At 44.7% G+C, this 16,605-nt stretch overlaps 3 protein-coding genes across 5 annotated transcripts in view; 2 read left to right on the top strand and 1 right to left on the bottom strand.

Annotated features, from left to right (window-relative positions):
* Positions 1-1,385, top strand: part of tyn (trynity) — an 88,761-nt gene extending 87,376 nt beyond the window's left edge. For both annotated transcript variants that reach the window (XM_020948106.2, XM_086835436.1), the window contains exon 9: positions 61-1,385. In XM_020948106.2, coding sequence (XP_020803765.2) covers positions 61-212 — 152 coding nt within the window. In that variant the 3' untranslated portion in view covers positions 213-1,385. The remainder of the gene's footprint in view (positions 1-60) is intronic.
* Positions 1,386-1,651: 266 nt separating this feature from the next.
* On the bottom strand, positions 1,652-3,693 carry LOC110180447 (beta-1,3-galactosyltransferase 5). Its single transcript, XM_020948115.2, has 3 exons — positions 3,102-3,693; positions 1,969-3,045; positions 1,652-1,921 (listed from the first exon to the last, which is right to left on the bottom strand). The coding sequence occupies exons 1-2, from the start codon at positions 3,385-3,387 to the stop codon at positions 2,138-2,140; spliced, it is 1,194 nt and encodes a 397-aa protein (XP_020803774.2). The 5' UTR covers positions 3,388-3,693; the 3' UTR covers positions 1,652-1,921; positions 1,969-2,137.
* A 540-nt stretch (positions 3,694-4,233) lies between these two features.
* G9a (histone-lysine N-methyltransferase G9a) lies at positions 4,234-15,284 on the top strand. 2 transcript variants are annotated; one of them, XM_086835417.1, is made up of 10 exons: positions 4,234-6,055; positions 8,162-10,150; positions 10,212-10,456; positions 10,524-10,894; positions 10,971-11,212; positions 11,272-11,462; positions 11,520-11,681; positions 11,737-12,274; positions 12,346-12,719; positions 12,773-15,284. In XM_086835417.1, exons 1-10 carry the CDS (start codon positions 5,105-5,107, stop codon positions 12,978-12,980), a joined length of 5,271 nt encoding a protein of 1,756 aa, XP_086691543.1. In that variant the 5' UTR covers positions 4,234-5,104; the 3' UTR covers positions 12,981-15,284. The 2 variants fall into 2 exon arrangements, with proteins under 2 accessions (XP_086691543.1, XP_086691542.1); XM_086835416.1 differs by having other exon boundaries at positions 11,272-11,681.
* The last annotated feature ends 1,321 nt before the right edge of the window (positions 15,285-16,605 follow it).

Here is a 16,605-nt window from a genome sequence, read left to right as displayed (position 1 = left end):
CCCTGAAGTTTTAGTGAACTCTGTGCTGACTGTACTTCCGTTTCATTCTCTCAATTGTAGACAAGACCGTCACCATCATCGAGCCCTGTCCCACAAAGACATCGGTGCTGGCTTTGGCCGTCACCTGTGCGCTGATGATCCTGCTCTACATCTCCACGCTGTTCTGTTACTACATGAAGAAGTGGATGCAGCCGCACAAGATCGTGGCATAGGTCTGGGAGCGCGGAACGAGCGGAAAGTGAAACAATAGCTAGCAGAAGAAGGAAGCAGTTGCAGTAGAATGAAAGAAACAAAAACAAAAACATAACAAACAAAAAAAATATATGAAACGGAAAGAAAAAAAAGAAAACAAAAAGAAAGAAAAGAAAACAAAAAGAAAATACACAACAAAATTGTCACTCACACACACACACACACATACGCTCTCTCTCTCTCGCACACAAAACACACAAACACACACGCTAACTGTGCATGTCTATATCTTTGTCTCGCTCTTGCCCAGGCAGGCTAAGCGCCCCTCCCACTCACACACACACACACACACACAGACACATTTGGCCCCCCCCCTTGCTGACAACCGTATAATTTTTTGTTTTTTTTTTTTAAATGATATATATTTAAATTAATTACTTAATATACAATTTATTTATTTATATTTATTTAGACTTAGAGCGTGAGGTAAAATTTCCCCTAAGAGAAAAGCTAAACTAAATAACAATCCTAGTACACAAACACACACACGCACACCACTAACAAGAAGAAGAAGAAAAAGCACATTTCACTTATGCGAATATTAAGAGTAAAGAAAAATGAAAAAACAAAAAGTAAAAAGAGAAAAAGAAATGAAGGAAAAGCTGCGAGCGCGTACTTTCTATAAAGTTACGAAAGGGAACAATGGAAATGGAACATCGTCCTGAGAGAAAGAGAGAGAAATACAGAGAGAGAGAGAGAGCGATCGATGTACTAGTAAAAGAGAAGGATGAGTGGGAGAGAGAGAGAGAGAGAGAGAGATAGAGACGATGGATCCCTTTTGTAACTTCTATAGAGACTGCAGCCGCACAAACTCGCACTCAATCACACACACACACACACGCAGGTACACCCACCACCCACCCACCCACACACTCACACTCGCCTGTTTCCACACACTCATTCACACTCACACACACACACGCACTCACATTTATTTAATTGTAAAAGGAACGCAATAAACAGCAAACAAAAGCAATCGAAACATAACTAAGGAAACTGAACGAAGCAGAGACAAGAAGAGTGATTTCATCGAGACAAATCTCAATGGAATTGTGCTTAATTGTATTGCATTTATTTAATTTAAATTTATTTATGATAATAAAGAACTATAATGACAAAAACAAAACAAAAAACGCATAGATCCTCTATGTCCAATGTAGTTTTTATCTTTAAAAATTATTTACTTACATATGCAAGTCTTTTTTAATAGTATGTTACAGTACCAACTTATTTCCTATAAAAGATTCTTGGCTTCATCTTATTAATCAAATAAAATTATGACTTTTTTATTTCCAGAGCTCAACGGAATAATATCAACTTATAATCCATACGGTTTCTGAAACAAAAAAGATATACAATTCCATAAATTCTTCCAAAATTAAATGGATTTTTTGAAACCTTTTGTTAGAATATGGTAAGTTTATTTGAATTTAATTGTATAAATGCATTTGTAAAAGAAATTGGCGGACCTTAGAGCTAACATACTGGTTAGGACGGAGTCTGTTTGTGTTAGCCTTAAAACAAGTTTGTCATATTTTATATCTTATGGATATAAACACTCGTACTTTGAAGATCAATTGGTGATCAATAATTATCCGAGTTGCCTTGAACAATGCTCGAAGAAATAATCTCAGTTGCGATGAAATTACCACAGGAGCTTTTCCTGGAACTAAAACAATTTTAATTTCAAGTTATCTCTTCAAAAGATACACTTACCAGGGCTCCATATCCAAGATCCCAGAGAGTAATCTTCGCATATACCTTAATAGAAACCTAAAACTAAGGTGGATGACTTGGGGAGGTATCTCCCCTCGCCTCCTTGCACATGGTATTCCTTAGATCTATTCCTAATCTATGATGCATAAATTCCGGCCACAGGCAGTGGTCACCTCAGCTTTAGGGGCTTGATTTCGGCCAGGCCATGCTCTGGTGCCCGGGACTTGGCCGCTGCCACGCAGGTCTCCTTCAGCGACTTGCCCGCCGGCCGCTTGGTGCACTCATCAAAGTAGCACTTCTCCACGTTGTGCAGAAACTCCACCAGCAGTCGGTCATCGCCACCGTTCGGTCCCACCGAGTACTCGCACTCGAAGCCGTACTGCTTGAGGTCCCGCACGCAGCAATCGATGAACTCGGCGTTGGCCGAGAACCAATCGTTGTGGCGCTCCAGGGGAATGCCCAGCCTGGCTCTCACCACGCCCGTCAGCCAGGTGTCATCGATCCAGAAGATAGGCACCCTTTCCGCCTCCGCCACCAGCCGGGCTGCTGTCGGGACATTGGTCACGTACATCCAGCCCGATAGATAGGCCGGATATAGGGCATGCGGATATTCCTGCTTGCTCACATACCACTTGTTTGCCTTTAGGCGAATAGGTGGCTTGGCGTCCAGCACAAAGCCGGACAGAAGCGTACTGGAGGTGGCCAGTTCAGGCTGACCCACTTCGAGGGCCTCCAGATATCGCCGCAGATGGAATACGTCATAAATAATGTCGTCGTCCAGCTTAATGATGAACTTGGCATGTCCCTTGCACTCCTGCGAGGCCCAGCGTAGTCCCATCACATGCTTGTAGCTCAGGTTGCGATAATCCTCCACAAAGTTGCCCTGCACAAGATCTCCGAACCGCTGCTGTTCGCTCGCTAGCTGCTCCTGGCTGAGGAAGCGCTCGCGCGGCGGCAAGGCGGCCAGTAGAAACACCCGCTGCAGCCCCATCTCGGCAAGCTTGCTCTGTGGTATGGCCTGGCGGTGGGCAGAGCGCAGGGCATCGTGACCGGCATAGGATGTGACTATTAAAATGGCTAAAAACGAGCAAAAGTGAGATGAAGCTTCCTGGAGGCTGCGGAATCGCACTTACCCAGCAGCTCACGCTCTGCCTTGCGACACACATTACTAGGCAGCAGGTATTGGAAGTCGGTGAAGTTCAGTAGTGGCCCCGCTGGCAACGTTGCACGTCGTCCGGGCAAGGTGGAAGCGGCGGCATCGGCGTCATCCTCCCCGTCCACAGCGGGCAGATGCTGCAGGAACTCGTCGTCGGCGGCGGGCGCTTCCCGCTGGTGGCCGGAGAAGTAGATGGAGCAGAGCAGGACAAGCAGGAGCAGCGACAGGACGATCGGGAGCAGTCGGCGGCCGCGCATGCGCATCTTCTTACATTCTCTGTGGGGTGGGGTTCCCCTCCGATCTGGTGGCTGTGTGTGTCGTATCAGTGGCGCCTCATCGGCATGGGTATTTGTGTTTGTGTTGAATTAATCTATTAATAGCAACAACAATAACAAAAACAAAGACCAATTGTGGCTTTTTAGTTTTATTATTTTCTTAAGCAATTATCGTGAGAAATTAACTAACGCCTGATTGATTAAGATTTATGGTATTTAGTATTTTTCAACAGAATATACTAAAGTAGAACGTAAACAATACTTTCACTATCGATAGTCCGATAGTCACAGCTTAGCTTATTTTAGGCCAGATCTAGCATATTCGGAAATGGTGGCAGCACTACAACGAGAATATCAAAATATCGATAGCGCTTTAGTGCGATAGCGCTACTACCGATATTTCGAAGTTCGTGCTCGCTCACGGGAGAATTCTGTTAATTGACATGTATTTTTACTTACTTTAACATTTCTGTTAAATGGTTTTACATGTAAGATGTTAACAGCTTCAAAATTCAAAGTGACCATACAATGATATAAAATACCAAAAAATTATCGATATATTGGTATTTTTATATAGAGTCAACAACTAACAACGACTGACACCTGGCAGCCAACGATAGAGACTTCTGTTAATTTATATCCACACGACAGCCAACGAGGGGCAAATCTGTTAATTAACACTCTTTCTCCCTGGATGACAGCAGGTCTGTTAATTACTTCTACTTCCTACATGAAAATTCTACCCCATGTATCTGTAATCGTGTAAAACGGTTCTGTAAACGTGTAACATGTAAAATGTTAATTAACACTAGTTTCTTCTTCTTCGATAGTGCAAAAACATCGATGTATCGATACTGCTCCGATGATTTGCCAATCGCTTCTTGTAGAAAGAGAAAGAGTCATCAAACGAGGTCCAAGTGTTTTTAATTATTAATAAATAACTTAAGTTAGACCGCAAATTGTTTAGTGAATGTGCGAAAAACACGTCGCGTGTGCTACTCTCAACACTCGAAGCGTCGAAAACAAGAGGGACAAAGAGTGAAGACGGAAACATAAGAAAAAAGTTAACTGTGGCCACCAAAACGCAGTCGACGTCGCCGTCGCGCTGCTGGCGTTGTTTATTTGTTGTTTTTTTTTACGTGAGCGCAAAGCGAGTATAAAAAAGGCAAGGCGAGAAGTGTTGTGGACGGGGGAAATGGGGGGGCGGAGCTAGCTCCATTTCGTTTTCATTTTCATTCCCGAGCCACAACGTGCACACGAAAATGTTCGCGACAAACGGTAAAATCTTAAGGCAATGATGGCGGCCAAATAGATAATAACGGTGAACAGAAAGAAGAACGAAAAATTTAATAATTCGACCAGCCACGAACGAGTCCGCTGCTGCTGCGCGCGCTGCCGCCAGTGACCGAGGCAGAGAGGCAGCAATCTTATCGCCTATATGTTCGTGTTCCAGAGCCAATTGATGGGCGCTGTGCTTCTTCGGACCGAAAAAACGCTGAAAAACTGACTGATGGGATATTGATTCTTCTTCAGCATTCAGAAATCAAAAACAAAGAAGGACCGCAAGAAAAGCACGGTGAAAACGGTGTGTAAAGACAACTGTGCCTGTCCTGTGTGAGTGTGCGTGCGCGCGTTTTGGTGTATGTGTGTGTGCGAAAAACAGTTATTTTTGTTGTGAAAACAGTGAAAAAGTTGAGGCGAAAAGATGACGGACTATGTGGAGCTGATGAACAGCATGTCCAGCACATTCAACAGCGACTGTGCCACGAGCACGGCGGAGGGCGGCACCCTCTTGAACCTGGACCTGGCCGAGGACAAAACTCTCAAGTGGCGCAATCTGGCCAACAATCAGTTTGCCTGCAAGGACAAAAAGCATAAGGAGGAGGAGCAGCGGGACAAGGAGAAGGAGAAGGAGCGGTCTCAGGAGAAGCCCGAGGAAATCGAGGATAATATCAAGGAGCTGCTCGCCGATGTTGTGGATGCCGCTGCCGTGAAGCTGGAAGAGGAAGCAGCAGCAGCAGCATCGGCGGCGGCAGCAGCAGCAGAGGCAGAGGTAGCTACGGCGACGCCGGCAGAGCTCCAAGGCCAGAATGCAGAGAACAGCGCAGAGGAAAAGGAGGCAACGTTGGCGGTGGAGCAGCAGCAGCAGCAAAGAGAAGAAGAGGGTGCAAAAGAGAGCAATTACAAGCAGGCAGAGGAGTCGGAAGAGGTGGTGTCACAGAATACAAATACCGCTAGCATAACAGTAAAGGTGGAAAACGAGCAGGCAGAGAAAAGTGCAAATGCAGCGACGTTGGCAGAGGACAGCAGCAGCGGCATCAAGACTGAGCAGCAGCCCAAAGAGGCGGCAGCACTGGGACAAGAAGAAGAGGAAGAAGACGAAGCAAACGAGACAGCAAAAGCTAAAGCCAAAGCAAACGCAGCTTCGAAATCGCCATCAAAATCAGCATCTCCACTTGTTGTCAATTCTGCCAGCGTCGACGTCGTCGTCCCGGCTGACGCAACAGATTCGAATGTGGCCACCAGCAGCAGCAGCGGCAGCAGCAATAACAATAATAGCAGTAACATTGCCATCACCAGCAGCAGCAGCAGCAGTGAGCCAGCAGCGACGCTGTCGGAGGCAGTGGCAGCAGCAGCAGCAGCAGCTGATAAAAACGTACGTACATGTGTGCAAGTGTGTCTCATTGCGAATGTGTGTGTGTGTGTGAGGTTCGAAATTCCTGTGCCTCGTTTTTATTTCGTATGTTTTTGTTATTGTTTTCTGTGCATTCGTTTCAATTGTTTGATTCACTTTCACGCGCTTAACGCTATCGGAAGTCCCCTTTTTAGTTTTTGCTTTAGTTTCTGCTCTCCCCCATCCCCTCTTTGCCCTGCATTTTGAGCTAGATTCTGGGCTTAACTCCCCAACAGCCAACAGATGTTTCATGTACATATATTTTTTGTTTCTTTTTTTTTATGGCCGTCGAGGGAAAAGCTTTAACATTGGTCACTCGACAGAAAAATAAAACAAGAAAAAACTATGACGAGCTTTCAAGCTTCACACATGTTGGTTTAAATCTTTAGAAATTTAAAACTTGAACCACTTGCAGTTCAATCATTAATTAGAGTTCGACTTTCCCAAAATTACACGTGTATATATACATATATATATCTAATCTCTGTGATAGTATCTCTCTAGTCCAGATAGCACATTTTTTCTAAAAAACTTATAGGTTTTATCCGTGAGGAAGTCGTTTTTAAAGTGTGCATAAACCACACTTGAAACTTGGGAGAATAGCATAAAGATTTATGTATGGGTGTAGTCAACATGCAGAGCTTAATAATAATATTAATAGGTTATTTTAAGGCGGTATGGTAACGCTCCTTATCTGCTTACAAATACCTTGTTTGCAGTTAACAATTGTGGGGAGAAAAAAGAACAGAGCAGATAACAAGAGGAGCTCTCCATATTGGTTTTACTTTCAAGCGATCATAACTAAGCTTAAAGTATTCGTATTTTTTGATTTGATATTTATTAATATTTTTATATGGCCATTTTTTTTTTGACTGATCAAAGTTTAAAAAACTCACAACTCAGCCAAAAAGGCATTAATTTTTAATCGGAAAGCTTTCCTATGTTAGTTTTTATTATGTTAATAAATCTGCATACTCAATTTAAAACTTATAAAAATTAAATTTTTTTTTTCAATTTTTTTAAATTGTAACGATGGAACCCTTATAAAAATTTTGAAAAAATTTAAAAATTTTGTTTTGTGCGGGGATGGCTAGAAAGATTCGCCTTTTGATGCTGATCAATAATATATATGACTTAAAGGGTCGGAAACAACTCCTTCACAGTGTTTCAAGCTTCTGACCAAAGTAAGAATACCATATTTTGATAAGATATTTTATAATATTTTTATATGACAATTTGTTCGACAAATCAATGTTTAAAAAACTCATAACTCAGCCAAAAAAAACATTAATTTTAATTCGGAAAGCTGTTCTGTGTTAGTTTTTACGAGGTTTATAAATCTGCATACTCAATTAAAAATTTTAAATAATTCCTAATTTTGATAAATTTTTTCACAAATTTTAATGATGTAACCCCTTATAAATTTTGAGAAATTTTGGTAAATTTTTTTTTTCTGCCGGAGATAGCTAGAATGATTCGCCTTTTGATGCTGATCAAGAATATATATGACTTATAGGGTCGGAAACGACTCCTTCACTTTCTTTTAAGCTTCTGACTAAAATTATAATACTCCTGCAAGGGTATTATTTTAGTTATAATATTAATTAGCTGAAATATTCATTATAAAGCGTATATTCTATAGAAGAAAACTACTCCACTTGCTATTAAAAGTTACAATCATAATAATAATATATCCCTTAAAGTCTGTTTGCTTTCCCTGGGCCTTTTACCAACTGCTCCGTCATACATAACTCAGGAGAAAAGTTGATAAACAGCAGTAGTTGGGCTCGGGCTCGTGGTAATTGCATCTACAAGGGTAGAAGCCATCATCCATCCACCGAACCACCGTGTGCTCCTTGCTCCTTGGGCCTACAGCTGGCCCCGCGTGTGTTTGGTAGAATCCGTTGCCCTGGCAACCGACGAAGCCAGCCCAGTCCTGACACTCGGGCATTCCTTTACGACAAAACGGACAGGCAGACGGATTCTTGGGTTCTTCTGTTCTTTTGCGACCCAAAACCTGACTGAACAGTGGATTTTTTGTGAGATCTTTGTGTGTCCCAGTATTGAATGAGTGTCTGTCTCTTGCAGGAACAAGTTTCGCCTGGCGGAACGCGTCGTTCGCGTCGCACGCCGCGACCCACAGACACGCCTACTCCCACATCGACGCCAACTCCCACTCCCACTCTGCGCTCGGATGAACCTCCACCCGTGGAAGCCCCCGAATCCCTCGAGGAGGAGATGAAAATAGATGTGAGTGTGGAGTTACCTGGTTCCGTGCCGGAGGATATCGCTGATAGCGCTGCCGTGGAGCTGGAGGTGAAGAAAGAGCCAGAGAAACCTTCACCGACCTCCCTGGAGGAAGTGCCAGCACCTGCGCCCAAACGTGGACGAGGTCGTGCCAAAAAGATAAGGCCAGAGGGCGGCGACATGGATGCCGTCGTTGAAGTGCCACAGCAACAGCAGCAGCTCGTCGATGATTCAACAACTGCGGTGGTGGAACGAAAGCCAGGACGAAAGCGGAAGCTGCCTGAGGAGCCACTGGATCAAGCGCTGAGTACCGACCTGGTGGTGGTGGTTAAAACAGAGCACGACGAACTGACAGATCTGGGGAATGCTCCCAGTGGCGATGGCAAAAGGATGCGACGAAGTGTACGCTTGGGGAATCGACATACCGCCGATGGAGCCACGTGGGAGGAGGTGAAGACAGAGATGACGCTGCCACCACCGCCGCCCGAGAGAGAACTACCGCTGACGGAGGTCACTTCAGTTTTGGTGGCTCCAGCCACCGTTCTAGACGAGAAGACGCCGCCAAAGAAGCGGGGACGCAAGGCCAAGATTCAGCCAGGTGCGAAACTGGAGCCAGGAACTTCCGCCTCCACCACGCTGCACACTCTGACCAATGGGAACAACAACAACAAGAACAAGGCCGGCCCCGGAGGAGCAGAGGTGCAACTGCCCAAGCGCTCGAAAAGAAGAATCAAGCCCACGCCCAAGATCCTGGAGAACGATGAGCTGCGCTGTGAGTTCGAAACGAAGCACATTGAGCGGATGACGCACTGGGAAACCGCTGCAGCGGCAGCAGGCGGGGATGGTGATTTTGAGACTCCTCCAACCGGAGGCAATGGCTCCAACTCATCAACGTCCCGGCAGAAGAGCGACAAATCGGATGGCAGCAACTTTGAGGGTCTACCAGGACATCCCGCTGGCACGAGTGCCATCAAGAAGAGACTCTTCTCCAAGTCCCAGCGCGATATTGAGAACTATGGTGCTGCCCAGCTGGCCAAGAGCAAAGTGCGACCGTGCCCGGATGTGGAGCAATTCCTTAGCGACATCAAGGCCTGCCGGTTCAATGCTAATCGATCGCCCGAGGAGCGGAAGCTGAACAAGAAGCAGCAGCGGAAGCTGGCCAAGCAGAAGGAGAAACACCTGAAGCATCTGGGTCTGCAGCGGAATCACAGTGAGGAGGCCTCGGACAACGATAGCTCCAATACGGACAATGAGTTCGTGCCCACCACCCGGGTGCAGGTGGGCAAGCCCAGTGTGACGCTTCGAGTGCGGAACACGGTCGCCAAGGAGGTGCCCACGACATCTTCAGCCGCGGCAGCTGCTGCTCTCAAATCTCTCAAATCCACCAATTTGACCGTGCAGCCGCCGAAGCTAACGCGGCGAGTGGGTGGTGTCCGAGGAGGAGGAGGAGTAGCAACAGCAGCAGCAGCAGCAGGTGGCACGATCTCTACCCTCGATGCGGCACAGCTTCATTCGCTGAACAGCTCGATCCTGGCGGATGCCATTGACCTAGATGCTGCCTCACCCAGTACCTCGAAGCTGGCCAAGTTCCTGTGCCTGTGCCAGAAGAGTTCGCAGTACTATGCCCGGAATGCCCCCGATTCGTCCTACTGCTGTGCCATCGATCACATTGACGAGCAGAAGATTGGCTGCTGCAACGAGCTCTCAGCGGAGGTGCACAACCTCCTGCGGCCGAGTCAGCGGGTCAGCTACATGATCCTCTGCGACGAGCACAAGAAGCGTCTGCATTCGCACAACTGCTGTGCGGGATGTGGGATCTTTTGCACCCAAGTAAGGCATTTATTTACTTATTTTTCCCTATTCTTTATTAACTTTTCCATCTGTTTTCCAGGGCAAGTTTGTGCTGTGCAAGCAGCAGCACTTCTTTCATCCGGACTGCGCCCAACGCTTCATCCTGAACACGCCGTATGATGAGGGTCGTGGTGGAGATCATCAGCAGGGCGGCGCCAAGTTTAGCAGTCCCATGTTGGTTCTAAAGTGCCCCCATTGCGGAATGGACACACCCGAGCGCACCTCCACTGTGACCATGAAGTGCCAGACGCTGCCCGTCTTTCTGCCCACTCAAAAGTACAAGATGTGAGTAGTTTCAATCTCTTTATTTAGTCGCTCCCTGAAAAGTCTTCATCCTTTATTTAATCCGTAGAAAACCCGCCAAGCTGACCACCGCTTCCCACCTGGCACAGTTTGGTTCTACCGGCAAAACCAGTTCAGGAGCCAAGGCCAAGGGCAAGGCCTCGTCCTCCTCCTCCTCCGCCTCCGTAGTGGCCACAACTGGAGCAGGCTCCGTAACGAAAACAAATGGAACACGTGGAGGAGGCAAGGGCAGCTCTAACTCCTCCGGTCAGGCTCTCAACACAATCAACTTTGCCCAGCTGATACCCGACTCCGTGATGAATGTAGTGCTTCGGGGTCATGTGGTTTCGGCCAGTGGACGCGTGACAACGGAGTTCACCTCCCGGGATATGTTCTATGCCGTGCAGAACGATGATCTAGAGCGAGTCGCTGAGATTCTGGGTAAGATTCGCCGATATTTTCGAGCGCGCTACATGTTTTGTCAATATATGCTTATGTATACATTATTTTTGAACAGCTGCCGACTTCAATGTGCTGACCCCCATTCGGGAGTACCTGAACGGCACATGCCTGCATCTAGTGGCCCATTCGGGCACCCTCCAGATGGCCTACCTGCTGCTCTGCAAGGGAGCCAGCTCCCAGGACTTTGTTAATATTGTGGATAGCGAGCTAAGGACGGCGCTGATGTGTGCGGTGATGAACGAGAAGTGCGACATGCTGAATCTTTTCCTGCAATGCGGTGCCGATGTGGCTATTAAGGTGGGTTCTCCACCACTCTCCTCGCAGGCCTATATATAATTCATACTCTTTTTGATTAGGGACCCGATGGTAAGACCTGCCTGCATATAGCCGCCAAGCTGGGCAACGTGGAGGCCACGCAGCTAATTGTGGAGAGTTATCGGGCCTCGCGGAATATCACCAGCTTTCTGAGCTTCATCGATGCGCAGGACGAGGGCGGCTGGACGGCCATGGTGTGGGCAGCGGAACTGGGACACACGGACATTGTTAGGTGGGTTTCTTTTGTCACAAAAATGAGCTCAAATTTAAAGATCTATTATTTTTGTAGCTTCCTCCTCAACCAGGATGCTGATCCGAATATCTGCGACAATGACAACAACACGGTGCTCCACTGGTCCACGCTACACAACGATGGCCTGGACACGATTACGGTGCTGCTGCAGGCAGGAGCCGATTGCAATGTCCAGAACGTGGAGGGTGACACACCGCTGTGAGTATTTAAAGCTGAAACTAGGAACTCTTCCACTAACAATCCACCTGTCCAGCCACATTGCCTGCCGCCATGAGGTAACACGAATGTGCATAGCCCTGATTGCCAATGGGGCCGACCTGATGATCAAGAACAAGGCCGAGCAGCTGCCCTTTGACTGCATACCCAACGAGGAGTCAGAGTGCGGCCGCACCGTGGGTTTCAACATGCAGATGCGTAGCTTTCGACCCCTGGGCCTGCGCACCCTCGTCGTGTGCGCAGATGCCTCAAATGGACGCGAAGCGCGTCCCATTCAGGCGGTGCGCAATGAGCTAGCCATGTCCGAAAGCGAGGATGAGGCGGATTCCCTGCTATGGCCGGACTTTCGCTATGTCACACAGTGCATCATCCAGCAGAATTCAGTGCAGATCGATCGACGGGTCTCCCAGATGCGCATCTGTTCGTGTCCGGATAGCTGCAGTAGCGATCGCTGCCAGTGCAACGGAGCCTCCTCGCAGAACTGGTACACCGCCGAGAGCCGGCTGACAGCAGACTTTAACTATGATGATCCGGCAGTGATTTTCGAGTGCAACGATGTCTGTGGATGTAACCAGGTGAGTTAGCTATCTTTTTGGGAGAGAGCAGAAATCTATAGCCTAACCATATCTTGTTTCCATTTATTTAGCTTTCTTGCAAGAATCGCGTTGTGCAGAACGGCATGCGAACGCCGCTTCAGATTGTGGAGTGTGAGGAACAGGCCAAGGGCTGGGGCGTCAGAGCTTTGGCTAATGTCCCCAAGGGCACATTTGTGGCCAGCTATACGGGCGAGATTCTCACCGCCCCGGAGGCGGATCGTAGGACCGACGACAGCTACTACTTTGACCTGGACAATGGGCACTGCATTGATGCCAATTACTATGGCAATGTGACGCGCTTCTTCAATCACTCATGCGAACCAAATGTCCTGGCCGTTCGTGTGTTCTACGAGCACCAGGACTATCGTTTTCCCAAGATTGCCTTCTTTGCCTGCCGCGACATTGATGCCGGAGAGGAAATATGGTAAGTGGCAGTCAAATAAATAAAATTCAACTTTTAAATTAATTAATTTATAGTTACGATTATGGAGAGAAGTTCTGGCGAGCGGAGCACCGGTCTATCTCTGGCTGTCGCTGCCTTACAGCCTCCTGTAAGTACCACGCCCAATCCCAGTCGCCCAGCACAAATGCCTCGCCCACAGAGGCAGCGACTGCTGCTGGTTCATCGGATCTGGAATCAGAAACGCCATTGATGGCAGCTGCCGACGACACCTCGAAACTCTAAATTATTCCAGGATTGCTCCTCCTACTCCCTACAGATGAAGTACCCCCACCAATCCACACAGACATCACACATACACACACACAGCATCACCACAGCAGCAGGAACGATCGCCATATATAAATGTAGAGTCGCATATATAGATAGAAAGTAGAGAGTATGCATGAAATATCGAAATCGGAGCCCATCTCTCCTTCGACTGCCAAATGTTTCACAGTTTACAAATTTTTATTACCTATTTTTACGTCTATGATTAGTGTTTGCTTGTAGTTAATTATTGTTTGAGGTTCTCGCCTTCGTTTCCAAGTCCTTGCAGTTTTGTCAGTCCGTTGTTAAGCATTGAAAGTTTTCAAATAATTCATTTTACGACTTTAAAGTCTGAATTTTTATTATATAAAAATAGTTTATATTAATATTTATCTTGCTATTGTATACACCTTTGCAATCATTTAGTTGCCTAGTTATTTGTTCAATTTCGCTCGACTATATGTTATAGCTATCATAGAAACAAACTGCAAGGATATTAAAATTTCGGCTTTACCGAGGTTAGCTTTATTAGTTTTATCACCTCCTGAATGTTTTTCCATAGATTTTACACGAAATCAGAGAAGGGCAGAGACTATCAAATTATTAACCCTCACCTGGACATACCCTCCCCCCCCAGTGCGTGTGTGTGTGTGTGTGTATGTGTTTTTCAAGCATACAATTTAGATCTAGATTCTTAAGAATTTTATAGTAAACGAGGAGGAAATGTTGGAGAAAGTGTATCTAGTCATAAGATTGAAAGAGAAGCGAGCCATGAAATGGAAAGAGACGAGGTATAGACATTTGTTACAGTGTGTTTAATGGCAGTAAATGCATGTGCAAATAGTTTAAATTTATTTTAAATCTTTACAAAATTGTAACTTTTTTTTGCAAGCCGACACACATTTAAGGCATTTAAAAGAGAAAATCAAAAGAAAAATAATATCTATAGCATATTCAAATAGTAAAGTATACAATATATGTAGATGTTATTTTGTGCAGGGTAAAGTACTGATAGTCGTTAGCAGAAAACAACATGAGAGTTAGAGAAGAGCTTAAAAAACATGTCTATATATACGATATATATATATTATATAATATATATACACACACACAAACACACTGAGTGCCACCATCTCCTCCAATACTCCTCTTCTCCCCCATTTGCAAAAAATTGTATTAAAGTTTCCCTTTTTTCTTTTTTAAGTTTGCCAAGCAACGTCGTTAGCCAAGCCACAAGTGCCTCAAAGAGAATACATACCCCAAAAAGCCTCCCTCGCCCCCCCTTTAGAAACCCGAAGAACCATTTACAGGAACTATATGTACACAAATAGATATGTTTAGCCAGCTATCAATCGACCAAGATCACAAATTGCAATGCATTTTGTGGCAACGATAGAGACTGCGGTTCACATACTTGCAGCATACTTAATCAATGTATATGAGTTTCCCAATTATATGTATACCCCCCTCTCTCGTAGCATATCCCCCCTGGCCCATCCGACCCTGTCCCAGCATGAACTATTATATAGACATAAGAATTATCGGGCTATATAAACTTCGATGTGCGTTTTGCGTCTAAGATATAAGCTGTAAATGTTTGTAACGACAATAGGAGTATACATATTGTACGTAGTTAGACCATAAGTCACCTCCCGTCACCCTGCGTTCCATTCGCTCCCCCCACAGAGGGTCGGAGGATCAAAGGACACACAGGACATGTCTCCTCTGACCCAACATTTCTATACGTATCTGTGTGTAGCCACAATAAGCAAGGATTTGTAATGATTACGATACGGTTTCGATGCCTGGATCGCGTCCAGAGACCAACCACATTTGGAAATTATAGCATTTAAATCACGAAACTCACAAAAAATCACATCTTACATATATATATGTACATTTATTTCTTATTTCTTAATTGTTATCGCGCACAGCAGTAGCTGTCATATTTTTTTATTTGTTTTGTTTGCCTTTGGCTTCATTTATTCGTATACGGGTTCCTTTCCCTTTGTTAGAATTTTGAAAACAAAAGGATGTACGAGTCACAGCACACACATATTTTTTTTGTATTATTGTTTAACCTGGAATTGCTGATTAGTTGATTAACGAAAATATACACACACTTATACATACCTCCAAAGCCGAGGCACCTTTCGTTTGCAATTATGTTAACGTTTAGCCGTAAGATATTGAATCAATCAAATAAATAGAAATTACGAAACAATAGAAATGAATGGTCAGATCGATAAACAAAAATAAAAACAAGTTAATGTATTGGTATTTATTTTATTTCATTATTCCTACAGAAAAAAACGGTGTTGTTGGGTTTCCTCTTCAAATATTAAACTAATTCAATGCTGCTGCTGCTCTTCTTGTTGTTGTTGCTAATGTTGTTCTTGCTGCTGCTGTTCTTGTTGTGTTGTTTTTGTTGTTGTTGTTTTTGTTGTTGTTGTTGTAGTTGTTGTAGTTGTTGTTGTTGTTGTTGTTGTTGTTGTTGTTGTAATGTGGGATGTTGTTGTTGTTGTACATACTGTGCAAATCGTGCGGTTGTGTGTTGTACATACTGTGAAATCGTGCGGTTGTGTGTTGCCAAGCCAAGCCTTCGATGAGCTCGGTGTCGCTTAAAATTCAACCTGAAATACCAGGCGAACAGAAGGCAGCAGCAAGCAAATTTAATTTTCTGCAAAATCATTTTTCACCCTAAAAGCATGCTATACCGCACCCTAGAAGTATGCTACACATTTTATTCAATTGCATACTTTTGCATATTTTTGGCATTGCATGCTTTTGGGGGCACGGTGTAGCATACTTCTAGGGTGAAAAATGAATTTGCAGAAAATTAAATTTGCTTGCTGCTGCCTTCTGTTCGCCTGGTATATCAGGTTGAATTTTAAGCGACACCGAGCTCATCGAAGGCTTTGCTTTGCAACACACAACCGCACGATTTACACAGTATGTACAACAACAACAACATGAACATGAACAACAACAACAACAACAACAACAACAACAACAACAACAACAACAACAACAACAACAACAACAATAACAATAACAACAACAAAAACAACAACAACAGCAGCAGCAGCTGCAGCAACAACAACAAAAACTACTTATTAAGAACAACAGGTTGGCGGCAACTGAACAAATTCAAATACAAATTTGTCGGTTAACTGATAGGGCGGGTACTGAGTGTATTTGAATTTAAATTTTGCAGGTAAATTAACATACTTTTTGTCTTTTGTTGCTGTAAATTCTTGTTGTTGTTAAAAGTTGTTAAATTTGAATTTAAGTTTATCGGTTTACTTACATGGCGGCAACTGACCGACAATTTAAATTCAAATTCAAATGTGGCGGTTAACTGATAAATTCGATTCTAATTTTGCAGTTTAATTATTAAATTCGTGTTTTTTTGTTGTTGTAAATTGTATATTGCTGTTGTAAAAGAATTGCTGTTGTTGTTGTTGTATATCTAATTTTAAGCTGTAATACACAAACCCCATTATTGCCTGGCCTGGCGACCTGTTTGAGCTATTCAGCTTTACCTTTCGATATATACATATGTATATGTATATATATACCTGCTCCGATCCCATTAAAA

Source organism: Drosophila serrata, unplaced genomic scaffold (genome assembly GCF_035046125.1).
Source record: "Drosophila serrata isolate PLE 108 unplaced genomic scaffold, ASM3504612v1 contig_276, whole genome shotgun sequence".
Lineage (NCBI taxonomy): Eukaryota > Metazoa > Arthropoda > Insecta > Diptera > Drosophilidae > Drosophila > Drosophila serrata.
Note: the sequence above shows the minus strand (reverse complement) of the source record. Positions and strands in the feature narration are given on the sequence as shown.

What these genes read in the sequence shown, in the direction of transcription:
- LOC110180447 (XM_020948115.2), bottom strand. Translation starts at nt 3,387, where the DNA reads ATGCGCATGCGCGGCCGCCGACTGCTCCCGATCGTCCTGTCGCTGCTC. An exon ending in GGCAGAGCGTGAGCTGCTGG is followed by an intron (nt 3,046 to 3,101) that starts GTAAGTGCGATT and finishes GCTCGTTTTTAG; the next exon opens with CCATTTTAATAGTCACATCC.
- G9a (XM_086835416.1), top strand. Translation starts at nt 5,105, where the DNA reads ATGACGGACTATGTGGAGCTGATGAACAGCATGTCCAGCACATTCAAC. An exon ending in GCGAGTCGCTGAGATTCTGG is followed by an intron (nt 10,895 to 10,970) that starts GTAAGATTCGCC and finishes ATTTTTGAACAG; the next exon opens with CTGCCGACTTCAATGTGCTG. An exon ending in ATGTCTGTGGATGTAACCAG is followed by an intron (nt 12,275 to 12,345) that starts GTGAGTTAGCTA and finishes CCATTTATTTAG; the next exon opens with CTTTCTTGCAAGAATCGCGT.